This window comes from Triticum urartu, chromosome 6 (genome assembly GCF_003073215.2).
Source record: "Triticum urartu cultivar G1812 chromosome 6, Tu2.1, whole genome shotgun sequence".
Classification (NCBI taxonomy): Eukaryota; Viridiplantae; Streptophyta; class Magnoliopsida; order Poales; family Poaceae; genus Triticum; species Triticum urartu.
Window position 1 is genome coordinate 143,273,915 of NC_053027.1, and position 26,209 is coordinate 143,300,123.

General features: G+C 45.6%; 1 protein-coding gene across 3 annotated transcripts in view; it reads right to left on the bottom strand.

Annotated features, from left to right (window-relative positions):
- LOC125517376 (bifunctional dethiobiotin synthetase/7,8-diamino-pelargonic acid aminotransferase, mitochondrial) overlaps positions 1-24,148 on the bottom strand; it is a 30,541-nt gene extending 6,393 nt beyond the window's left edge. For all 3 annotated transcript variants that reach the window (XM_048682566.1, XM_048682568.1, XM_048682567.1), the window contains exons 1-12: positions 23,468-24,148; positions 22,447-22,617; positions 22,093-22,354; positions 21,917-22,000; positions 21,648-21,768; positions 14,813-14,961; positions 3,438-3,532; positions 3,073-3,188; positions 2,842-2,988; positions 2,306-2,439; positions 2,085-2,216; positions 1,820-1,954 (exon numbers count right to left, since the gene is read on the bottom strand). In XM_048682566.1, coding sequence (XP_048538523.1) covers positions 1,820-1,954; positions 2,085-2,216; positions 2,306-2,439; positions 2,842-2,988; positions 3,073-3,188; positions 3,438-3,532; positions 14,813-14,961; positions 21,648-21,768; positions 21,917-22,000; positions 22,093-22,354; positions 22,447-22,617; positions 23,468-24,102 — 2,181 coding nt within the window. In that variant the 5' untranslated portion in view covers positions 24,103-24,148. The remainder of the gene's footprint in view (positions 1-1,819; positions 1,955-2,084; positions 2,217-2,305; positions 2,440-2,841; positions 2,989-3,072; positions 3,189-3,437; positions 3,533-14,812; positions 14,962-21,647; positions 21,769-21,916; positions 22,001-22,092; positions 22,355-22,446; positions 22,618-23,467) is intronic.
- Between the last annotated feature and the right edge of the window lie 2,061 nt (positions 24,149-26,209).

Below are 26,209 nucleotides of genomic sequence, written 5' to 3' on the forward strand. Positions count from 1 at the left end.
AGAATGGACTAAATCGAAAGGACGCTTAGACACGGACTCACTATGTGAATATGGTAACTGAATCTGCTTGCCAAGACGACAACCCTGACACTCTAAAGAGACATCTCCTGAGACAGACCCCAGAAGGCCTCGACGAACTAAAGAAGACAACCGAGAACCACACAGATGACCAAGTCGATGATGCCACTGCTGGAAGGAACCAGTGACGGAGGCAACAGAAGCGGGAGAACTGGCGATGGTGGTGGCAGCAGAAGGAACATGAAGCCAGTCCAACTCCCAAAGACCCTGAGAATCACGGCGGCGAGGGCCAGCCCCAACCAGAGTGTGCGTGTGACGGTCCTGGACAGAACAAGAGTCAACGTCAAGGATGACGCGACAACCAGAATCCGTAAGTTGACCAGCAGAAAACAAATTCATGGTAAGTCGAGGAACATGAGCAACATAGCCCGATGCAGCAGACATTTTTTTTTAGCAGAGATCGATGAAGGGGCAGCTGACAGTCGGCGGCTGAAGAACCGCAGGGTCAAGGGCCGGCAGGAGCTGCGTTGATTGGAGCCAGGAGATCAGGCCGGCTCTGATCTGAGTCCACACCGGATCAGGCCGGCTGGGATCAGGCCAGCTGGGAGCGATCCTGCCTGGGAGCGATCCTGCCTGGAGAACGAGGAGCGGGAGAGGAAGATCGGGCCGGCTGGAATCGCTCCTGCCTGGAGAACGAGGAGCGGGAGAGGACGATCGGAGAAGAGAGCAGTTGGGACCCGTTGACGGCCAGCTGCGAGCGGGACTAGGCCGATCGGGCTGGAGGTTGGATCCAGCCGGATCGACAGCACCCAGGGACGAATACCCGCGCGGGATCCAGGGATCGGGACCGGACTGGAGCGGCAGGATATCGGAGTCGGGGACCTGCGGGACGGGGCCCTGTTTCGATCGAGAAGGACGAGCTTCGAGCAGCCTGGTTCGGTTGGAGATCGATCAGGTGGAGATCGATCGGATGGATCAATCGCACGAGTTGCGCGTGCTATAAAATTGACCTAGCTCTAATACCATGTTAGGAATATGCAACTTGTATTCCCATGAGGCCATAGGCCGATATATATATACATGTACAGGTGTGGAACATATGCAGGAAACCCCTCATACAACGGGATAAATACAAAGGGGTACATGACTTATATTATAACTCTAACAATCAGCACGCTTTAGCCGTCCACTATGCGCCGGAGCTTCTGGAGGCCTGCGCGGAATATGCCCAAACCATCTCAGACAATGTTGGACAAGCTTCTCTTCAATCGGTGCTACCCCAACTCTATCTCGTATATCATCATTCCGGACTCGGTACTTCCTCGTGTGACCACACATCCATCTCAACATGCGCATCTCCGTCACACCTAACTGTTGAACATGTCGCCTTTTAGTTCTAACAAACCAATTTGAGAAAGTTGATTCCTGTTAAGCTTCATGCACTAGCCAACGCAACCAAAAGTCCAAACTTATGGAAAGGGCTAGGCAATCCACATATGCACTGCAACAATTCCCACTGAATCCCTTGTGGATCTTGTTACTCTTGGAATTGTGGGGACTCCTAGAAGGATACTTGGTATTCCAACGCCTCTCCAGCGAAGATTAGCACTCCCCCGAAGTGTGAACTTGGGATAAATCATTCGTCTCCGACTTAAGGTAATTTCATATTACTGTGATGCACATTTAGTTGAGTGGCCAACATGCTAATAATGGAGAGAGTACCGAAGCTTCTAAGACACAAAGACACATTGCTGACCTCCTCCATAAATCTATACAAGTTCATTCAATTAAAATTCATTACCTCCTTGAGCTTCATACGATCAAAATCGAGATTTGAATTTGTGGATGGATCTCTAAACCATTGGATAGCTTTTACTGCCGCAGAACATCCCATGGCATGAGCAGTGTAGGAATGGCCATGTAAAAGCGCTGTAAGCTGGACACATTATAAAAACTTATGAGTGCCTCCAGCCCCATATTTACTGTAATCATTTTCCGCATAACATAAAAAATGATGTTCTTAGTTTATTGAAGCCTGAGCACACAGAAACACATCCAAAATATACCTTAGAGTCACTTTTGAAGGCCTCAAAAACTGCTTCTGTTGTTACCGTTGCAGCTAAGGGTACTATCCCACCAGTCATCAATTTAGCATAGCATGCAACATCAGGTAAGCAGCCGAGCAACTCTGAAGCAGACTGAGAAAGAAAGAAGTTGTCATGATTTCTGGAAGGCGTGAGCTAACTTTTATCATGTATTATCCGCGAAGATTGTTGCGATCTGTTACCTCCACACCAAGACGCCAGAACCCTGTAAAGACCTCATCGAATATGACAGGTATTTTTCGGTCTCTACACTCATGGACAAGTACTCGCTGGAAAAGTGGATCTATCATGTGCATTCCCCCAGCACCTTGTATCACTGCATGACTAGGAGTTAACGAGGACCAAACATTACAGCAACATACGAAACAGAAAAAAAAACAAGCAATTATACAGTTCCTACATGTACATACCAACAAACGGGAGAACAAAAACTTGTGTGGAGTAAGCACATACTCTCACCTCTAGCCGACTGTGTGACGCAAGGTTTTCAGAATCTCAATTGTGGCATATGATTCTGCGTTTCTGCAACCCTAGATTGGCACAGCGACCCTAACAGTTCTGCATTGTTTCTAAGATTTGTGATCCTAGATTCTAAATCGATTATATGATGTGTGATCCTACCATGGGACCTCCAATTCAACTCAATATAAATCAAGGCATATGTCAAACAGTGAATATCCAAGCAGTTCACTCGGCTGATGGAGAACAATGTACTTGCCTGGTTCTATAATAAGTGCTGCAATATGCTCTGTGTTACTTGACACGGAATATTCTGAAAGTTGTTGGGATATGTAGGTTGAGTATAAATCAGCTGCAGCTGATGAGTCCCTACTATTGCAAAAGACTTCAGCTAATGAAGGAAAACCTGCAATTTCAGTTGTCAGTCCAAATATATAAGTTATGTTAAAATTACACATATATAATCTGACTTCTCAAACGAGTTACCGACATTTATCACCAGGGCTCAGATGACAGTTCTGTATCGACGGGGGCAAAGAAAGTGCGCATGTCCCATTTCTTATGAACACTGTTGGAGGATCTAGAAAAAGTCCCCGCCCAGAATACCTGCAGAAAAACCCTTAAATGAGAGATTCCACATTTACTTATTTTGAAACTGATAGCAAGAAAGGGGCTTAGAGGAACAGCAGTTCTATGTCTTGATAGAAATATGTACTGTGTCTGCAGACAAATCAAGATATGAAAGGGAAACAGTAGTGCAAAAAAATGGCAATAGTTGGGAAAGACAGTCATCAGAAAAAGGTGTGAATATTTCTAAGCATGCAGGATATGAGTGAAACTGAACTTGATGCATACCATGGCTGCTGAAGGAACGATGTATAGGCTGATGGAGCTTGAGCTTCCATAGCACCCAGGGTATCACCATGATATGAACCTTTTAGAGCAAGGACCTAGAGATCAAAGAATTCAATTAATATGTCAACATATAAGAAGGGATGAAAATGAGGATTTAGATATTTCTGGTCCAGACTACCTTGTTTGCCTCTAGATATAGTTATGAATTACTGACCAATGAGAACAAACAAGTTGGACATTGTGAGGAACTAAATTACACAGTGGTAAATAATGAAACCAGGCAAAAACATCATTGATTCTTCATAATACTATGAATATAGGAGTTGTTTTTATGGAGTGTTTGAATCTAGTCGAAACTGAAATTAATTTTAACGATCCAAATCCCAGGCCTCTCGTATATAAAAGGACCTTTAGAGTTATGAGTTTTATTACCCTATTCATGAATTTGGAGTTCTATTCACCTAATTTTCCAAATTCCGCATGTTAACAACTGTAGATGACCACAGCATCCACCATGCAGTGTGTAAGCCCTACATCAGTCACCAGTGCCATCAGCAGAAGTGAAGGTTCTTAGGTGTGACAGAAGTTTTGGAAGATGGTGAGGACAGAAGTATAGATGTGACATTTGACAATGACTTAAGAAGGAAATGGGGGCCAGTAAGCCAAATAAAAGAGTTCGAGGGGTACATTTGCCAGTGTTGATAGCATATGTGGGGTCCTCGCAAGTGGCTGATTCCAGAAATTGGCTGGAATCCCTAAATGGCTATGGGTCTGCAGCATAAGTTTCCAATCACATACCACACCTCTCCAAATCTACCATGCTCAGTAAGGTGTTAGTACATCTATATTTCTCAGAGATATCCCAATGTCCAGTTGATATGTGCAATGAGCGAGGTTGATGCTCTAATGGTTCAAAAGGAAGATTGGACTAATTAGATTAGTTTCACGCCACTGTCCAGTTTGAGAATAAGACCACAAGATCTTTCCCATGGATGTGAGCAACAGGATCAAGTACATCTCAAGTATGGGAGAATTTGCCCAAGCGCTTGGATTGGAAGGATCTAACAATCCTAGATACAAGTCTATCCATAAGAGGCCAAAGTTGTCCACTAAAGATATGAAGTGTCTCTACAAGGAGAAAATACCTGCAAAGAACTATTGGAAAACCACAGGTCTTCTTCCCAGACTTTACACTTCGAACTACCTGCTAAGATTGACTCTTGATCCAAACGTAGATGACACAACCAACATTAGAGGGCACCCAACGAAGCTAATGGCCAACCTTGATAAGGTTACTCCATTCAATCTCATGGAATACATATGTGAGTGCATAAGAGAGGCTTCACAAGATCAATCAAGAAGTTGCCCATTTGCTCCTTATAGTCAAAAGCTTATAGATCATGTGGTGCAAGATCGAAAGTTCAAGACAGATCGTGTGCACATGGTTTACAATCCTGAGAAAGAGAAGCCCACGTTGAAGACGAGGAAGCTCCACCTTCTAAAGAAATTCCTCAAGTGAAGATTCAAGATGAAGGAGAAGGAATTTCATCTGCTGCTCCTAAGCCACCACTCTTTTCACAATCTACCAACTTGACCGTTCAAATCCCCATTAGGGTACCGAATTAAGGTATTTAGCGTTTGCTACTCTTTGCCATAGACACGAAAATCAGTGAGACCTCAGACTTGTATGCGTCATCGAAACCTGACTGCGTTAATCACGAATTTTGATTTATACCTGCAATTTACATTGCATATCTCCAATTCTCACTTGTTCTTCGGTTGCATGTAGGGATTGATCCTCATGATCAGGTGGACTGTGTTTCCAACACTGTCAATAACCATAGCATAGTTGGTTTAGTGACTGCTAAGGCACACCGCTGAGTGTTCAGTGTAGTTGGGTCATCAAAGTCTCCAACAAAATCGATACTATCTCATTGAAAGATTGGGACACCTTGTACCTATCACGTGGTATCAGATTTCCAGGTTGCTCGGTGAGATTTTCCAACAAAATTGTACTCAAGATTAACTTTTGTTCTTTATACCTATAGTCCATGAAAAAGCCAAAAACATTAGGGTTAGATCGTCCTGTCCAACCAGTCTGAGCTGTCACAACTTTTCTTTTCAGTGCATTCCATCTTTGAGTTTTCGTCTGCATCGTCATGTAGAGTTGTAGGTTTTAGGTTCTAGTCCTTTATAGTTTTGAGTTCTGTTCACACTAGTCACGCCACCGCCACCGCACCATCAGCCCCTCCACTGCCGACTACCGACATCCATCAAATTCCAGTACGTCCCCGCCACCGCCCCTCAGTCATAATCATGCTTCCGGTTGCTTGCATCTTCACTCCGCCCAATTGGATTTTTTTTTTTTTGGATCCGACTAGACTAGAACTAGTCTCTAAACACATGATCACCCAAATCCCTACACTATTGGGTAGATCAAGAAAGGAGTGAATATGAGGATCACCAAACAATGCAACCTGCCATTTTCTTTGGGCAAACATTATCGCTCAAATGTGTTGTGTGATGTGGTTGACATGGATGCCAGTCATGTTCTTGGGAGACCTTAGCAATTTGATGTGGATACTACACACAAAGGCAAGAAAAATTCCTACTCTTTTATTTGGAAAAAGAGAAAGATCATTGTTCTATGAAACAAAACTAATGGTAATATCTTTAAGGACAGGACGAAGGGAGAAGTATGTTAACTATCTCCCACACCTCTAATGAGTTTATGGAAGACTTGAAGGAGGCAGATTTGTGTGATGCACTTATTGTAAAAGGAGAAGAGCACCCGGTTGTTAAAATTCCAGCAAAGGTATGTGGCCTATTAGCAGAATTTCATAACATACTTGGGGAGCCACAAGGCCTACCACCGATGAGGGGGATTCAACATAGAATCGACTTAATTCCGGGCGCAAGTCTTCCTAATCTTCCACACTATCGAATGAGCCCAAAAAGCATGATATATTGAATGAGAAAGTGGAGGAATTGCTGCAAAAGGGGCACATTCGAGAAGGTATTAGCTCATGTGTTGTACCAGCCCTGCTCATGCCCAAGAAAGATGGATCTTGGCGAATGTGTATGGATAGTAGTCATTAACAAGATCACCATAAGGTATAGATTCCCTATTCTCCATCTGGACGTATGTTGGATCAACTTAGTGGAGCAAGAGTATTCACAGAGCTAGATTTAAGAAGCAGATATCATCAAATTTGTATCAGACCAGGGGATGCGTGGAAGCTTGCTATCCATGTGCCAGAGCTATGAGTTGGTCGCGGTTTTCACCTCTGGCCTACCCCAACTTGTTTGGGACTAAAGGCTTTGCTGTTGTTGTTGTTTGTCGTATCTGACCCGGGGATGAATGGAAAACAGCCTTCAAAACAAAGGAAGGGTTGTTTGAAGGAAGGCTTTGCTGTTGTTGCTGTTGTTGTTGTTTGTCGTATCTGACCCGGGGATGAATGGAAAACAGCCTTCAAAACAAAGGAAGGGTTGTTTGTGTACATGTATATATACTGGCCTATGGCCTGCTGGAAATACAAGTTGCATATTCCTAACATGGTATTAGAGCCTTAGGGTTTCTTTTTTAGCACGCGCAACTCGTGCTCTCGATCCAATCTACCGTCCATGCAGCCGCCGCCCTTCTTCTCTTGGCCAGCGCTGCTCTTCGGTGCCTTCACCACTGCAGGTCAACCCTGCTCTTGCGCCGTCGCTGTCCCGTCTCATCCGCAGGTCCGCCTGCTGCTGCTATCTACCCAGACGCTGGTCAACGCATCTGGCTTCTCGTGTTGGATCTAGCTCGCCGCTGCCTGCCTCAAGCCGCCCGAGCACTTCAGCCCGAGCGATCTCGTCGGCAGATCCAGTCCGTCTCCCGCAGATTTGTCCGAGCCGCCAGCAGTTGAGCCGCCCGAGCCCTCCCGTCCCGTCCGAGCTGCCCGCAGACGCTCACCCGCCAGGCTCACCTGCCGCTCGATCCATCTGCCGCTTGACGCGCCCGCTGCACGTGGACTCCGCCTCGCGTGGAGCCGTGGGCGTGTTCGACCCGCCTCTTGGTGCTAGACTACTTTTGCTAGTCACGCGTGTGCGCTAGCTGTGTGGTCTTCCGTCTGCCTTTCTGTTGATCAGTGAAAAAAAATGTCTACGGCGTCCGACTATGTTGCAGTTCCTCGCTGTCCGGTGATCTTTGATGGTACTAACTACACCGAGTTCGTCGGATTTATGCGCATTCATATGTGTGGTATTCGTCTTTGGGGCGTTCTTTCTGGCGAGGTACCTTGTCCCCCGTGTCCGGTTGCTCCTGTGGCTCCTACTGCGTCGATGCCACCGGTTCTTGCTGCCGATGCTGATCAAGCTGCGAAGGATGCAGCTAAGCTTGCAGATGACGCCGCCGTCCATGCTTATGATGAGCAGGTTTTGATTTATGAGGAGGCTCTTCAGACTTATCATGAGGCTCTTTCTGCTTACACTCAGTGGCTTGATGAGGATGCCCGTGCCGCAGCTATTCTCACTGCTAGTGTTCTGCCTCAGTTTGCCTCTGAGTTCTTGGGGCTCCCTACCGTATCTGAGATGTGGACCCGTCTCCGTCAGCGCTATCGGCCCTCTGGTGATGCCTTATATTTGTCTGTGGTCCGGCAGGAACATGCTCTTCAGCAGGGTGACTCCAGTGTTGATGATTTCTATGCACAGAGTTCTGCTATCTGGCGTCAGCTTGATTCTCTCCGCATTGCTGGTTGCCGTACTAGTCAGTGTTGCCAGGCTGTGCGGGCTGATTTGGAGTTCCATCGTGTCTACGAGTTCTTATCTCGGCTCCGTAAGGAGTTTGAGCCCGAGCGTACTCAGTTGTTTGCTCGTGGTCGTATCTCCCTCATGGAGGCGCTTTCTGAGATTCGTGCCGAGGAGACTCGCCTACGTGGTGCTGGTCTACTTGAGGTTCCCTCTGTGCTTGCTGCTCGAGTTCCTGTTATGTCGCCTGCTGCACCGACCCCATCCCGCTCCAGTGCTCCTCCGCTCTTGCCTACTCCTACAGGCGGCCAGGGTCGGTCTCGTCCTCACTGCGGCTACTGCAATATGGATGGTCATGTTGAGTCTCAGTGCTTCCAGAGGAAGAAACACCTGCGTAAGGCGCGATCATCAGCTTCAGGGACTTCTTCTTCTACTTCGACATCTTCAGCCACCGCCTTGACTAAGCAGGATATTCTGCGACTTAAGCGTCTGCTTGCCGCTTCAGGTTCTCCTTCGACGGGTATTGCAGCTTCTGTGACTGATGCTTCTCGCACTGAGCAACCACCCTCTACACAGTCAGGTACATCCTCGTGGGTTCTGGACTCCGGAGCTTCTTTTCATATGTCTTCTCATTCTTCAAATTTGTCATCTCTTAAATTGCTTGATTTTCCTGTTCATGTACTCACTGCTGATGGTACTCCTATTTCTGTTGCTAGTTGAGGCAATCTTATCACACCTTACTCTGTTAAGAATGCCTTTCTTAATGGTGAGCTGCATGAGGAGGTATACATGCAGCCACCACCTGGGTATTCTGTTCCTGATGGCATGGTATGTCGTCTTCGTCGCTCTCTCTATGGCCTTAAGCAAGCCCCCCGCGCCTGGTTTGAGCGTTTTGCCTTTGTGGTAACTGCCGCTGGTTTTTCAGCGAGTGCTCATGATCCAGCATTGTTTGTCCACCTTTCTCCTCGTGGTCGAACTCTTCATCTTCTCTATGTTGATGACATGATCATCGCTGGCGACAACCCCGAGTATATTGCCTTTGTAAAGGCCCATCTTAGTGAGCAGTTTCTTATGTCCGATCTTGGACCTCTTCGCTACTTTCTTGGGATTGAAGTCTCTTCTACCTTTGATGGCTTTTTTATATCCCAGGAAAAGTATATACAGGATCTTCTTACTCGTGCTGCTCTTACCGATGAGCGCATTGTTGAGACTCCCATGGAGCTCAATGTTCACCTCCGTGGTACTGATGGTGACCCCTTGCCTGACCCGACGCGTTATCGTCATCTTGTTGGGAGTCTTGTCTATCTAGCTGTCACTCGTCCGGATATCTCTTATCCGGTTTATATTCTGAGTCAGTTTGTCTCCGCTCCCACTTCGGTTCACTATAGTCACCTCCTTCGTGTTCTCCGATATCTTTGAGGCACGATCTCTCACCGTCTATTCTTTCCTCGCTCCAGTTCTTTACAGCTTTAGGCCTATTCAGATGCTACGTGGGCTAGTGATCCCTTTGATCGCCGTTCACTTTCTGCTTACTGTGTTTTTCTTGGTGGTTCTCTCATTGCCTGGAAGACGAAGAAACAGACTGCAGTTCCCGTTCGAGTGCAGAGGCTGAGTTACAAGCTATGGCTCTTTTAATGACAGAGGTGACTTGGTTATGGTGGTTACTTCAGGATTTTGGTGTTTCTGTTACTACGCCTACTCAGCTCTTATCTGACAGTACAGGTGCTATTAGCATTGCGCGCGATCCTGTAAAGCATGAGCTCACCAAGCATATTGGTGTTGATGCTTTCTATGTGCGCGCTGGTGTGAAGGATCAGGTTATTGCTCTTCAGTATGTGCCTTCTGAGTTACAGTTGGCGGATTTTCTGATGAAGGCCCAGACTAGAGCGCAGCATGGCTTCTATCTCTCCAAACTCAGTGTTGTTAATCCACCATGAGTTTGAGGGGGGGTGTTAGAGTGTATATATATATAGCCATGTAACCTTTCGTATTTACCCTATTGTATAAGGGGTTTCCTGCATATATTCCACACCTGTACATGTATATATACTGGCCTATGGCCTCCTGGAAATACAAGTTGCATATTCCTAACAGTTTGAATGACTAGTCATGCCATTTGGACTCTCAAATGCACCAAGTACCTTTATCCACCTGATGAATCAAGTCCTTCGACCCTTCTTATCCCACTTTGTTGTGGTCTATTTCGATGACATCTTGATCTATAGCAAGGATGAGGATGAACACTATGATCACATCCGAAAGGTGCTAGAAGTACTAAGGGAAAATGAGCTCTACGTCAACTTGAAGAAATGTGTTTTCCTGCAAACACAACTTCTTCTCCTAGGATTCATCATAACATGTGACGGTATTCTTGTTGATAACTCTAAGGTTGAAGCAATCCGAGAATGGCCAACTCCGAAGACCATTTCGTAAGTAAGAAGTTTTCATGGCCTTGCAACTTTCTATAGGCAGTTTGTGAAGAATTTCAGCACTATCATGGCACCAATTACCGAGTGCTTGAAGAAAGGGAGGTTCTAATGGACAGAACCGGCTGAAGTTAGTTTCAATGAGGTCAAGCAAAAACTCTCACAAGCTCCTGTCTTGGTGCTACCTGATTTCAACAAGACTTTTGAGTTGGAGTGTGACGCAAGTGGAGTAGGCATTGAAGCTGTTCTATCTCAAGAAAGGAAGCCCATTGCTTTCTTTAGTGAGAAGTTAAACGAGGCTAGACAGAAATGGAATACTTATCAGCAAGAATTGTATGTCGTTTTTAGAGCTTTGAAAACTTGGGAAGTCTATATGCTGCCTAAAGAGTTTGTCGTCTACACTGACCATCAATCCTTGAAGCATTTTAGAAATAAAGAACATGTTGATCGCATGCTAACAAGATTGGCAATATATCTGGAGAGGTTTAACTATCTCATCGTGCATAAATCTTGAACGACTAACCGAGTGGCCGATGCTTTGAGTCGTTGCGCATGCCTCTTGACTTCTTCTGAGGTTGAACTTTCAGGCATGGATCAAATAAGGAGTTGTATGAGGATGACGAAGACTTTGGCCATGTTTGGGTAAAACACATCGGGCTAGCCATTAGGTGATGACTATTTGATGCAAGATAGCAATCTCTTCAAAAATGATCGTTTGTGCATTCCAAGAAGTTCTCTACGTGACAAACTGGTCAGAGAACTCCATTCAAGAGATCTTAGTGGCCATGTTGGACGTGACAAGACTACCGCTAACCTAGAAGCTCGTTACTTTTGGCCACAACTAAAGAGATGCTGGAAAGTTTGTTCAGCGATGCCCGATATCTCAAACTTGCAAAGGCCAAATTCAAAACACAGGGTTATACATGCCTTTGCCTGTTCCTGTTGCTCCATGGGAGGACATCTCTATGGACTTCGTCTTGGGTTTGCCAAGAACAAGACGACGGAGTGATGCCGTGTTTGTGGTCGTGGTCGTGGTCATGGATAGATTCTCTCAGATGGCTCATTTCATCCCGTGCCACAAGACAACGGATGCTCATCATGTGGCAAACCTATTCTTTTGGGAAGTGGTCAGACTTCATGGAGTTCCAAGGTCCATCGTCTCAGACCGTGATAGCAAGTTTCTTGTTGCATTTTGGCTCACTTTGTGGAAGCAATTCAACACTAAATTGAAATTTTCGCACTGCCCATCCACAAACAGATGGACAAACTGAAGTGGTGAACAAATTTTTGGGTAATCTGATCCGGTACATTTGTGGAGAAAGAAAGGGACAATGGGATTTGACTTTATCTCTTGCAGAGTTCTCCTACAATAACTCCAAGCATAGATCAACAGGAAGGAGTCCTTTTTCTGTTGTCTACACTAAAGTTCCAACACATGTGGTGGACCTGGTGAAGCTACCATCAAGGGGAAACTCAAAATCAGCATTGTCCTTTGTTGATAATTACACTGAGTTATTTGAAGAAATTTGTGGTGTTTTGGAAGCACAAAATCAGAAATATAAACAACTTGCTAACTGCAAAAGGAGGCCGAAATCATTCCAAATTGGTGATAAGGTGATGGTCTACGTCCGAAAAGAGAGGCTGCCTTTAGGTGTTAAAGGGAAGCTTAGGCAGCGAAGGTATGGGCCCTTCTCTATTGTCAGGAAGATAAATGATAATGCTTATGCGATAGATCTTCCAAGTGACATAGGTATATCCAACACTTTCAATGTTGCAGACTCGACTCTCTACCATCCAGAAGAAGCGCTCTATGAAGATAACTCGAGGGCTGAGTTCCAAACAACCAGGGAAGAATGATGAGGAACACTAGATGAGGAAAAAGAAAATAAAATAAAATCGTATGTCAGATTTGTTTGGCTACTTCTAGATGCTCCCACGCTACTATAGTATTTCTTATCTTTTCTACCCTACCTACTATTTTCTAGAGTCCTCTAGTTGTGAGTAGCTATGAGTAGAATGGTGAATCTTAAGTAATGTTTTCTGAAGTGTTCTAGCCATTAGTAGAAGTATGTGAAGGCTTCCCAAAGCCCTATAAATAGAGGTCCTCACCTCTAGTTTGTACCCAGACTATGCACCCCCACTACCTACTAGTTAGTTGCACGTGCTTTGCACGTCAATACTTAATCATGCACAATAATAACAAATAACTCAGCAGGGCACGGCTCACACAACATTTTTCCATTTTTCAATGAGTATTGCAAAAAAAAAGGTCCATGAATGTTATAAATAAAGCATAACATAGGAGTGATGATATAATAGACAAATTAGTCATTGTTTATTCAGGTAAAACTGATATATAATTAATTCAAAGATTTTGTTATTTCTTAGTTGTGTGAAATTGCAAATGAGACCAGTCGATTTCACCTAACGTCTGATGCCCGAGATAGGTGCGCTTGCTAGGCCGAGCCAGGAGTGTCGGAACCGGGGACGACGCGAAAAACATCACTGTCGGTGGAGGGGAGTCATAGGTTGATGGGTTCGGGTGCAATGGGGGTGGCGGGAGCTCGCCGACATGGAATTGGTGAGTTTTAGAGGGAGGCCAAGAGGGCAGAGGAGGTGGAGTCTAGAGGGCAAGGCAGTGCTTTGTTGGGTCAGCGTTGGGCGATGGTTACATAAAGAAGAGAAAGAACACGAAAATGAGGGGGAATATGAAGTTCTAGCCGATGGACCTGAATCTGACTGGGGACAAAACTTACGAAAATAAATTGTTTTTAGGCACGTGACATGTAGGTTGCCCCTAAATGCAACATTTGAGGGAGTTCTTAAATTTCTTTTTGCTTGTCATTTTATCTAGAGATATTTTTCACATGCCCTTTACCCCAGTCAGTGCACGGTGTTAATAAAACCCGAAATAAACCATTTATCTCTTTATCCTATACTTGTGTTACATTCTTTTATTTTTTCCTTTCAGATAGTTTCCAACATGTAAATTTGATCCTTATGTAGGCCCATATAGCGGACGATGTGAACGATACACAGGTGCAACATTAATAAATATTAAAAATATTAATAGAATTTTTTTAAAATATTAAAATAATCACAACTCACTCATCTTAAATCTAACACGAAAATGATAATAAATTATTTTGGGACGTTCTACAATATGCGGTTCGCTTTTTAATCTAAGACACCTATGTGCTTTATGAAATAATTGTATCATCAACATATATTTGTTCAGATATTGGTTTTGATATACAGAAAATCGTCTATTCATATTATGTCCATGATCCTTATGTCAGGCCCATCTGATGAATGTAGTTTGGAAGGTATAAAACTTCAAATTATTTGTCGGGGATAATACATATTTAATTGTGTGCACACATTATTTAAATATAGTTTGATAAGCAATGTAATAATAGAAGAAATGTAAAATTATATTTACCTTAAGAGAAGCATACCTGAAAATAAGAACGGAAAAGCATATTGGCAGGGAGACCAGCAGGACGTTTTTCTTTGCTTTTTTTTACAGCGAACAAATCAACACAGATAGGTGTTCATTTTTTATTATCCAGCCAAATCGTAGAGACTTGAAGCATTTTGAGGTTAGACTTTTTTTGCCTGTAGGTTTCTACCGAGTTGGCCTTTCCTTCGCTTTGCAGGTTGTGCAGAGAATCAGGCAGAGTAGCTATCAATTGTTTTTAATAAAAAGAATCCTCTGGAGCTTACTGGAACGATGCAGAATAGGCACCATATGTTACATGCTCAGTCCCAGTCTGGAGGCTACCATGTGCGCATGCAGGAGCCAACTGCACCATGGCGAATCCCCGGAATAACAGCCGTTGGATTTTCTTATCCAACGGTATATATTGCACCAGAATCCAAGCAAACAAACGTGAGCCATTCGATTGAAACTATCCAACGGTCCATATTGTGAGTTACTCGTATACTATATAGTAGTATAGATAGTATAGATAATAGAACTTGGTGTTGTTATCTAAGATCTTGGACTAGATCTTGCGTTCTAGGAGTTTTGGATTGAACTCCTGCTGCCATATCGGCCCTGTCTCCGCCTCTAGAGTGATATCTAGCGCAGCACGTTGAAGTTGTTCCTTCAACACTTGTGTTGTACACATTGTAGCAGCAAGGTGGAGTTACTCCTCCACAACCTTATGCTGCTCCAGAAACCTAAAAACAATGAGGATAAGTACTTTTAGTATAAGAGCAGCAAACCTTTAACTGAATATTCCTTTCGTTGGTGATACTCTTGTCACTATCGAGTAGAATTCCATGATCAAGTGAAAACTTGCGAAATGCCATCTTCAGAGCTATTTCAATTGCCGTTGATCCATTGTCCGAATAATAAACTCTGGAAGCCCAATCTGACCAACAAATTACAAGGAAGCTATGTGCAATGAACAAAATGTTCCTGAGCAATGTGACTTGAATAACAGGACACTAACAATGAAACAAGAACAACTGAAACATTATTATCTCAGCAAACCAGAAATAATGTTTTTGTGTGGAAAATTTAAAGATCAATATGAGTCAGATAAGCACATATCATTTGTTCACAAATGTGCCCATTTTGTTGTCTCCTTTCTTCAGGTAAGCACAATTATCTACCAATCTACTCCCTCCGTTCCTAAATATATGTCTTTTTAGAGATTTCAATATAGACTACATACGAATGTATATAGACATATTTTACAGTGTAGATTCACTCATTTTGCTCCGTATGTAGTCCATACTGGAATCTCTGAAAAGACTTATATTTAGGAACAGAGGGAGTAGTAATGTTGATAACCAAATTTGGCAATCAATACTTGGAAGGCGAGAAAGAGAGAAAAAAAAGGAAGTCACCCATACGGAAAGAGATTATATGGCCAAATCAGATAAACATATGTTAAGATTAGGAATCCTACTCTCCTATGGCAAGACCAGCCGTCTATAGACATGTGAAGGGTGATGGCCGATTGGACAACAAACAATCAAAAGAAATCAATCTAATACTTTATCTTTCATCTACTTCTCCTTTATTGTAGTTTGTTGCTTCTCTTTCTCTTCGTCTTCAACGGCAACAAACCTCGAGGCTGCCAGGCGGACCTAGGACAGCTCATTGCCGCCGCATGCCCTAGCGGGGTCCCTCCTGGCAAGACCTCGCCGGTGTGTCTTGCGTATCGCTCTCCTGGTGAGGCTCCTCCAGTGACGACTCTTGTGTATCACGCTCAACGCCAAAGGCACATGGTGACGTATTCTTTTTGGCGACTCTGCGGGGGGGGGGGGGGGGGGGGGGGGGGGGGGGGGGGACTTTGAACGGTCCATTATGTGATATAAATACCCAATTTACTTATGTGGATGTAAATAATTCATATGTTGGTGTTGCTAGATCCTTTGATGATCATATTGTATCAGCTAGCCCTAGAATTTTCAATTGCACATTTGATTACATGCAAGAGCCGATGCAAAGTACGAGTACTTAACATTCTTATAATATTGGCAAGATGCAACATGTGTATTTGAACTCTCATGCATTGGCAACCCCACAGATCCATATATCGATGAACAACATGATTAGTTAATCATTATGAGACATCTCAAACTCTCATGTACCGACAACCCCACAAATCCATATGCGGATGAACAACATGATTAGTTCAGTTAATCATTACGAGACATCTCGAACTCTCATGCATCGGCAATCCCACAAATCCATATGCCGATGAAAAATGTGTTCAGTTCAGTTAATCATTATGAGAGATCTCATGTTAGGAATTTCAACCCATGCAAGAGGATATTTCACTGTTTTATACATCAACAATTAACTCACAATATGCGAGTCTACCATTAAACACATCAATGGATGGGAGAACAGGCCATGCTACTGCTAGTTATTCAGCTAATTACCTTCAACTGTCATGTGATACCCCTCATGTTACTAATTTTCAGCACCATATGCAAATGTTAATATCCATAATTCGGCACCACACCTTCACAACGATCATAACCGAATGAGTAAAAGTTCTGCAGGAGTGTGTATGCCTTCACCTAGTACCATAGCATATTATATGTCCCCTACACAATTGCAAAGTTTCGGCATCACCCATATCTCATTGCCTAATTATGAGTGAACAGCTTTACCACTGCACCAAGGTATAATAATGCTCTTTGCCTTGAACAAATAAAAAGGGGGCAGATTCCAGATTATGTTGCAATACGGGTAGAATTAAGGAAGAAAGAAAGGTATGCCATTTGATAGAGTTGATGAGAAGAGTGATTCAAATGATAAGGGTAGTTCGGTTATTGGAGGGCCAAATCAAATTGTACATGTTTCGGATCTATCAAATCAAAAGAAGCAAGCTTGGTTGAGCAAGGACATGGCAAGACGATCGTGCTTGATTTTTTTGGAGTTAAGGGAGCTTTCATTCTTTCAAGAAGAGAAGACAGGCGTGCGTGCCTAGACTGTAAGGTGATACCTGGAGAGAGTGTTGTACCTCAGCATAAGCTGGTGGTTGCTGACTTCCGCTTTCGGATTCATGTCCAGCGGGATAAGCGTGCCAAAGTCGCTAGACCGAAGTGGTGGAGGCTCAAGGGGGAGGTAGCCCAGGCGTTCAAGGAGAGGGTCATTAAGGAGGGCCCTTGGGAGGAAGGAGGGGATGCGGACAATGTGTGGATGAAGATGGCGACTTGCATTCGTAAGGTGGCCTCGGAGGAGTTTGGAGTGTCCAGGGGAAGAAAAAGCGAAGATAAGGATACCTTGTGGTGGAATGATGATGTGCAGAAGGCGATTAAAGAGAAGAACGATTGTTTCAGACGCCTATACCTGGATAGGAGTGCAGACAACATAGAGAAATACAAGATGGTGAAGAAGGCCGCAAAGCGAGCTGTCAGTGAAGCAAGGGGTCTGGCGTATGAGGACCTCTACCAATGGTTAGGCACGAAGGAAGGCGAAAGGGACATCTATAAGATGGTCAAGATCTGAGAGAGGAAGAGGACGGATATTGGCCAAGTCAAATGCATCAAGGACCGAGCAGACCAACTCTTGGTGAAGGACGAGGAGATTAAGCATAGATGGCGGGAGTACTTCGACAAGTTGTTCAATGGGGAGAATGAGAGTTCTACCATTGAACTGGATGACTCCTTTGATGAGACCAACATGCGTTTTGTGCGGCGAATCTAGGAGTCTGAGGTCAAGCAGGCTTTAAAAAGGATGAAAGGAGGCAAGGCGATGGGCCCAGATTGTATCCCCATTGAGGTGTGGAAAGGCCTCGGGGACATAGCGATAGTATGGCTAACCAAGCTTTTCAACCTCATTCTTTGGGCAAACAAGATGCCAGAAGACGGAGTATATTAGTACCAATCTTCAAGAACAAGGGGGTGTTCAGGGTTGTACTAATTACCGTGGAATTAAGCTGATGAGCCATACAATGAAGCTATGGGAGAGAGTCATTGAGTACTGCATAAGAAGAATGACAAGCGTGACCAAAAATCAGTTTGGTTTCATGCCTGGGAGGTCAACCATGAAAGCCATTTTCTTGGTACAACTTATGGAGAGATACAGGGAGCAAAAGGACTTGCATATGGTGTTCATTGACTTGGAGAAGGCCTATGATAAGATACCACGGAATGTCATGTGGTGGGCCTTGGAGAAACACACAGTCCCAGTAAAGTACATTACCCTCATCAAGGACATGTACGATAATGTTGTGACAAGTGTTCGAACAAGTGATGTCGACACTGATGACTTCCCGATTAAGATAGGACTGCATCAAGGGTCAGCTTTGAGCCCTTATCTTTTTGCCTCGGTGATGGACGAGGTCACAAGGGATATACAAGGAGATATCCCATGGTGTATGCTCTTTGCGGATGATGTGGTGCTAGTTGACGATAGTTGGACGGGGGTAAATAGGAAGTTAGAGTTATGGAGACAAACCTTGGAATCGAAAGGGTTTAGGCTTAGTAGAACTAAAACCAAGTACATGATGTGCGGTTTCAGTACTACTAGGTGTGAGGAGGTTAGCCTTGATGGGCAGGTAGTGCCTCAGAAGGACCCCTTCCGATATTTGGTGTCAATGCTGCGGGAGGATGGGGGTATTGATGAAGATGTGAACCATCGAATCAAAGCCGGATGGATGAAGTGGCGACAAGCTTCTGGCATTCTCTGTGACAAGAGAGTGCCACAAAAGCTAAAAGGCAAGTTCTACAGGACAGCGGTTCGACCCGCAATGTTGTATGGCGCCGAGTGTTGGCCGACTAAAAGGCGACATGTTCAATAGTTAAGTGTGGCGGAGATGCGTATGTTGAGACAGATGTGTGGCCACACGAGGACGGATCGAGTCCGGAATGAGGATATACGAGATAGAGTTGGGGTAGCACCGATTGAAGAGAAGCTTGTCCAACATCGTCTGAGATGGTTTGGGCATATTCAGGGCAGGCCTCCAGAAGCTCCAGTGCATAGCGAACGGCTAAAGCATGCAGAGAATGTCAAGAGAGGTCGGGGTAGACCGAATTTGACATGGGAGGAGTCCTTTAAGAGAGACCTGGAGGATTGGAGTATCATCAAAGAACTAGCTATGGACAAGGGTGCGTGGAAGCTTGCTATCCATGTGTCAGAGCCATGAGTTGGTCGCGAGATCTTATGGGTTTCAGCTCTAGCCTACCCAACTTATTTGGGACTAAAGGCTTTATTGTTGTTGTTGTTGTAAGAGAGCTTTCATTCTGCACCATGAGTTTCGTGCCAAAGAAATTGGCGAGCATCAACAACAAACATATGTAGCCAAACAAAGTTCAGTTGACATGAAACATTAGAGTGATGAGGCACAAGATCCAGAAGAAGAGGACAGGGTGTTGGAGAGCCATCAGAAAGCGGAGCAAGATATCATTCAAATCACGCAATCATCGTGCTTCCCCAACATATTTGAACAGGTACATCTGACAACTAATTTACCTATTTGCAAATTTGGTCGTATATTTTTTAGGAATTGCTATGGAAGAGGTACATGAAGGCATTTGTGGCACTCATTAGTCAGCGCACTGAAGTGCTTGTCGCGGCATGCTAGATTTTAATGGCCAACGATGATTAACAATTGCTTCAGGTATTATAAAGGGTGCGAAGCTTGTCAAAAGTTTGGTGATATAGCTCCTCCAGCTATGTTGCATCCTATCGTCGAGTTATGGCCAATTTCAGAGATTGGGGATTGGACTTCATTGGACAGATTCATCCTCCTTCAAAGGGGCATTGATTTGTGTAGGTGCCTACTGATTGTTTCACCAAGTGGTCTAAATCAGCGCCTCTCAAAAATATGACTCGTGTGGAGGTAATTCAATTCATTACTAAGCACATTATCCATGGATTTATTATTCCTCAAGCATTAACTTCGGATCAAGGTTCGTTTTTTATATGAGTCAAGTAAAAGAATTTACCGAATCTTATAAGATAAAAGTTGCTCAATTCATCTCCATATTATGCCCAAGCCAAAGGACAGGCAATAAGATGTTAATTAAAATCATCAAGAAGATTAAAGATAATCCAAGAAGATGGCATGATGTGTTGTTCAAGGCTTTGTGGGCGCATAGAATCTCAAGGCATGGTGCTACAATCGTAACTCCATATGAGCTTGTGTATGGATAAGAGATGGTTTTAACCATTGGGGTAAATCTGGACGCCTTGAGATTAGCTAAACAAAACGACTTATCGACGATGGATTTTCACAATGTGATGATGGACAATCTTGATGAAGTCGTTGATAAGTGTTTCGGTGCTTTGAAGGTCATAGAGAGAGACAAACTTGGCAAGCTTACACCAAAAAGGTCAACTTGAAGAACTTTCAAGTTTTTGACCTAGTGTGCAAGGTGATCCTACCAATTGGCTCAAGAGCAACAAGTTTAGGAAGTGGTCTCCGAGTCGGGAACGTCCTTTTAAAGATTGTGAGGGCGGTTTCCATAAATTCGAATTTGGAGGAATCTTTACAAGGAATTTGCTCCGCCAAGCTCTCAATGGTATATTTGAAGAAGCTTTATCCACATGTGTGGCAGGAAGCCTGGGCATTCATGGCTGATACTTCATTATCACAATTAGACCTCATAACTCAATTGATAACCTGTTATTGCCCTAGGAATATGTATAAACATGTCGTTAGTCCTCAAATAGGTGCAAGTTATTTTTTTGGCACACAAGCTTTGACCAAAACCAGGGGTGCGTGTGTTGATAACCAAGTTAGACACACAATACTCGAAAGGCAAGAAAGAGAAAAAAGGGAAGTTGCCCATATGGAAAGACATTAGATGGTTGAATCAGATAACTGAGAAGCATGTATTTAGATTAGGAGCCCTACTCTCTTACAACAAGACTAGCCGCCCTATAAATATGTGAAGGGTGATGGCCGTTGGACAACACATAAAAAAAGGGCAGCCCGGTGCACGTAGCTCCCGCTTGCGCAGGGTCCGGGCAAGGGTCCGACCACTTTGGGTCTATAGTACGCAGCCTTTCCCTACATTTCTGCAAGAGGTTGTTTCCAGGACTCGAACCCGTGACCTCATGGTCACAAGGCAACAGCTTTACCGTTGCGCCAAGGCTCCTCTTCCCGTTGGACAACACACAATCGGACAAATCAATTTACTACTTTTATGTTTTATCTACGTCTCCTTTGCCCTGGTTTTCTGCTTCTTGTTCTTCGCCTTCAATGTCGCAAACCTCAACGCTCTAGGAGCGACCAAGCCGAACTAGGGCAGCCCATTGCTGCCACGTGCCCTGAAGGGGTCCCTCCCGGGCGTGTTGGGTTTCGGGTCTCAAGAGATCCATCGGCGTGTCTTCCCTATCACGCTCCCGGTGAGGCTCCTCTAACGACGTGTCTAGCATATCACGCTCGATGTCGGAGGCACACAATGACGTGTTCAGGTGCAAACAATAAGCTCTAAATTGCGGAATTTGGTAGCTAAAGGGTGCTTTAAATGAGTCATTTTTCATACTAATACACCATTTTATTCGTTAAGGGGTGACTTATACTCGTGCAGTTTGATTCTGCTGCACATACATTATAATAGATGAAAAACAAGTAAAAGCACCAACCTTTACCAATTCCCCCAAGCAAAAGTTCAGCACAACGAAGAGCAGGCTCATGAGCATTCTCTGGAAACATCACATGGCCATACCTAGCAGCAGCGTAGCCCATATCTCTTGCAAGTTCAATCTGATGATGAAAGAGAAATTTAGGCCACAAAAATTGCATGTCAATAGTTCAACGTACAGAACTTTAGCCATAGAACACCTGCAATAAGAGTTCCCTTAGCAAACCAAGGTAAAGGAGATTTTGAAAATACAGGAAGTGCAAGAATAACCTGCAACTTAGAATCAGGTCCTTGAGTCCACCAACTTGCACATGCATCAAACTGAGGGATCATCATCATCTTGTTGTCTTTCACCTACATCAAAAGATTCCATAACAATGCCGCTGATGTTTCAAAGCTTCATTTCAAATTTCTTTTCAAAAGCTTGGAATATACATTGGACAAACCTTGTATGCTGAAAAACTCTCACCACAGCGCGAATCAATTACTGTAACACAATCTACAGGTACAAGATTGTGCTGAGTGAAGGGCCACCACAGTAAATCCTTTGTTTTTCTTTGCATACTGTTTAACCTCTGAATTCTTTTCAAATGAAAAGATCGCAGGGCATCTTCAAGCAAACCAAAAACTGAAGATGATTCGGAAAACCAATCAGTTAGGTCATCTGATGAATCTTCTGGAATAGGTGGCAAAACAAGCACTGGTACCCTAAATAATACAAACATTGTGAAGCTGTCATATCAATGAAATCGGAGCTGCTAAAACATTATAAAAATAACAATAAGACTGAAGCATGTTACCTATTTCTCAAGTAAGAAAGCAAGAACTTGTCGTTTGACAAACCACAATCTTCCAAAATTACTGCGCTAACATCATACCCCCTGAGCAACAGAGTTTCATATGCCGATAAAGTGCCTGAAATACCACCAAGACAGCCATCTCCAACAAGAATAGTAGGCAACCTAAAGTGCCTGCCAAGAGTCACAGAATCAAGAAGTGTGTTGATGTAAATCAATCTAATACGCCGAGCAGTAATGAAGTTTGTGTGAACAATTAAATAGGCCACAAGGTTCTTTAAAAATAGATGCGATCATGTAACCAATTTGAACGTGGTTTAAAGGATTTTGAAGTATGCTCTATGTCTGGTAAGATCACCATAATTTCCCAACAAATAAAACATGTTAGAAAAAGAGATGAGTGTGTAGACATACATCAGAAATATTTCACAAATGGTCACCAAATATGTGATTACTTTCAGCACTTATAGAATCAAAAACATAAACTGCTCCAGTAAATGAAAAGTTGAGAACACAACAAATCAACAGGATATCCAACATACAACCTCAGGAAAACTTCAAAGCAGCAGATCGTTCACCGCAATTATCATGCTCACTAACCACCATTGTTATCTCCAGCTTGCATGATATCTTCTTACAAACTACACCAATGTGATAGTGATTTCGATGGAATAGACTAACAATTCTTTTTAGGTATTGAGATCCCTTGTGAATAGACAGAACAAAAATCAGACTATATCACTGGACTAAACACTGGAAACGGGTATATATAGCAGAAACGTCAATTGCATCATACTCCCTCTATAAACTAATATAAGAGCGTTTAGATCACTATTTATATTAGTTTACAGAGGGAGTACTAAATTGCGCACTATTTCATTTCCTCAATTGATTCAAACTTCTTCTTTTTGAGAAATCAATTAATTCAAACTGAACACCCCGGAGAACATGTGTACTAGTACGCGTTTGGTAACATTAACGAATAAAACAGCATATTTACGGCTGAAGAGGCATCAGAACGCACCGGTAGAGATCGCACTGCAGCGTGCCAGACGGGCCCGGGCTGGCCACGCCGCCGGCGGTCTCGACCAGCTTCCACACATCCCCCTCCCCCTTCCCCAAATTTTCCCCCTCGGCGAGGCACGCCGCCAGGAGCGACCTCACATGCGCGTCTTCTACCGTCATCCCCTCCCTCTCCGCTGCCAGGTGCGGCGACACCGCCTCCCGCCATGCGTACAGCGTCCTGCAAGCCAGAAGCTTCCTCGCCGCCTTACCCTCCCCATCGTAGGAGAAGGCCGCCTCCTCGCGGGAAGGGGATGGGGTTTCCACTGACGGGGCAGGGGAGAGGGTGTCGATGGAGGCGACGAGGTGCGCAGCGTGGGAGGGGCGGACAAGCGCGGGGACCCTGCGGTAGAGGAACCCCGCGTCGGAATCGGCGGGGAAGCCGGTCTGGAGCGGTTTGAGGTAGAGGACGGCCGAGGGGGAGGCGGCGTGGGAACGGAGGAGGGAGGCAGCGAGGCCCGCGGAGACGAGGGTCTTGCCGACGCCGGTGTTGGCGCCGAAGACGGCGAAGGTCGGCGAGGAGAGGGGCAAGGCGGAGGAGAATGAGGAGGAGCAATGGCGCCGACGAGCTTGGCGGAGTAGGAGGCGACGGAGCATGGCTGCTGTGGCCTGGGTTCTATACGGGGGTTTTGGGAGAAAGAACAGAGTGAGTAGTATGATAAGAGCATCTCCAGCCGCGCCCACAAAGATCTCTCACGCGATTTTTTCGATCGTCGGTGTTTAAAAATCGGTCCAATCATATTTCAAAGACCTTTTTTTTCCGGCTCGAGTTAAAATTGACATCGGCGGATCCAGAACGAACCCAATACGCTGGGGACGCTTGGAGCACCGGTCGAATCGTTTTTGACACGAAAATCGGCAGGCCCTCCTTGGCAACGACTCGGCTGTTCTCGTCGCTTCGTCGTCCACATCGCCTCGATTCCCGCGAGGAATCAATGCCAAAGCTGTCGAGCCGGTCAGCCTTCATTGGTGCCTCATGGGCGGCGCAGTAAAGGCGGGGCGACGCGCGTCCCTCGTCCGCCACGCGGGCGCCGCATATACAAGTCGCCCCCTCCCGCACCGGTGAGCCACGCACAGACCTCGCTCTTCACCGCCGACGGCCCCGTTCCTCCCTCTCTTCTCGCCGTTTCCATTTCACCCAATGGCCGAGCACTTCCCAGGCAATGGCGCGGCGGCGAACGGCTTCGGCCGCCACCACCTTCACGAGGACGAAGCCCGACTTCTCTATGAGGTCGAGTACCCGGTCCCATCGGACATGCGGGTGCCCGGGGCATGGAGGATAAGCGTCGGCGGGGTCCCGGTGCCACCGCCGCCCATCGGGGCGGCCAGGCGTGCGGAGATCGCTCGTATCTGTTCCTCTCTGTCGCAGGCGAAGAGAGAAGGGCCGAGGTACACCCACGACGGCACGTTGTGGGAATCGTACTTCCGTCGTCGCCACGCCGAACAGTTCGAGGCCACCAACGGCATCGTGCCCTTCGGGAAGCACAATGCCGACGGGCGCCGCCGATGGTGGGGCGTGCCCGGCCGCACGCTAGAGGCCGTCCTCGAGTACATCGAGGCCAGCAACACGCCGAGGCTGGAGTACCCCGCTCCCCCCCACCTTCTCCCGTCGGCGTGGGAGCTCGTGGACGCGAGACGCATGGACCCGGTGTCCTCCTCGTCGTCCGGCCGCTCGTTCGGCTCTCCCTCCCTCCTTCCCGTCAAGCCGAAGCCCCAGGACGCGCCGATCAGCCGGCGCACCCACAGCTGTGGCGTCCGCATCGCCGAGTCCTCCCCCACCTCCGCCCGGCTCGTCAGGCCGAAGATGGAGTCTGGCCTCCCGCGGAGTACGAGGCCATAGTCTGGTCCGGTTTCTCCGACGAGGCCGTCCTAAAGTGGGCGCAGGACGACTACCTCCGCGACGAGATGGTCCGGCAGCGCCGAGCCCTGCATGAGATAGCCACCCGCCAGCGTAGGCGCAAGGATGAGAACGGCATGGTGATCCTCGACAGCGACGAGGACGAGGACGCCCCCGGACCGTCCAACCCACCGCGCCTCGGCGACCCTGGGCAGGGGAGCAGCAGGGACGGCGGCCGCGGAGGAGGCGACGACGACGACAGCGGCGACGACTACACGCAGTTTTACAGGCTCCTCGGCATGTAGAACTTCAGAGCGACGGGCGGCGAGGAACGGCGAGGGCGACGACGAGTCTAGTAGTGTCTTTTTTGTAAAATATTTGATGAACTCGCTGAAGTTTGGTTAAATTTGTGCCTTTCTTGTGTGAATGTGGGACCGGATTTTATTTTTCGAAAAAAAACAAAATGCGACATGGGGGCGGCGACTGGAGAGCATCACACCCTCAACATGCGGTTTAGCGTCGATTCACCTCTAGATGGTGATTTTACGCATCCTCTGAGCGGCCAACGACTGAAGATGATCTAAGTAACAGAATGCACTAGGCACTACCCGAATGATTTGGATGTCAAAACAACTTTTTCGAACAAAAATAATCTATCCCCCAAACCCTATTTCCCACTAAGTTTCTTTCTTGAGGTTTTTATTTGAGTTTTTTTTGCAGCGTAAATCGATCAATCAAAAGAGAACACATGTATTCATTTAGGACATGACGTGGTACGATCTGTGTGCATCTTGCCAATGACACTAATGGTTGGAGCGCCACCCTGTGGCGCCGCTTGAGAGGAAGTTGTGCGCATGTTTTTATTTA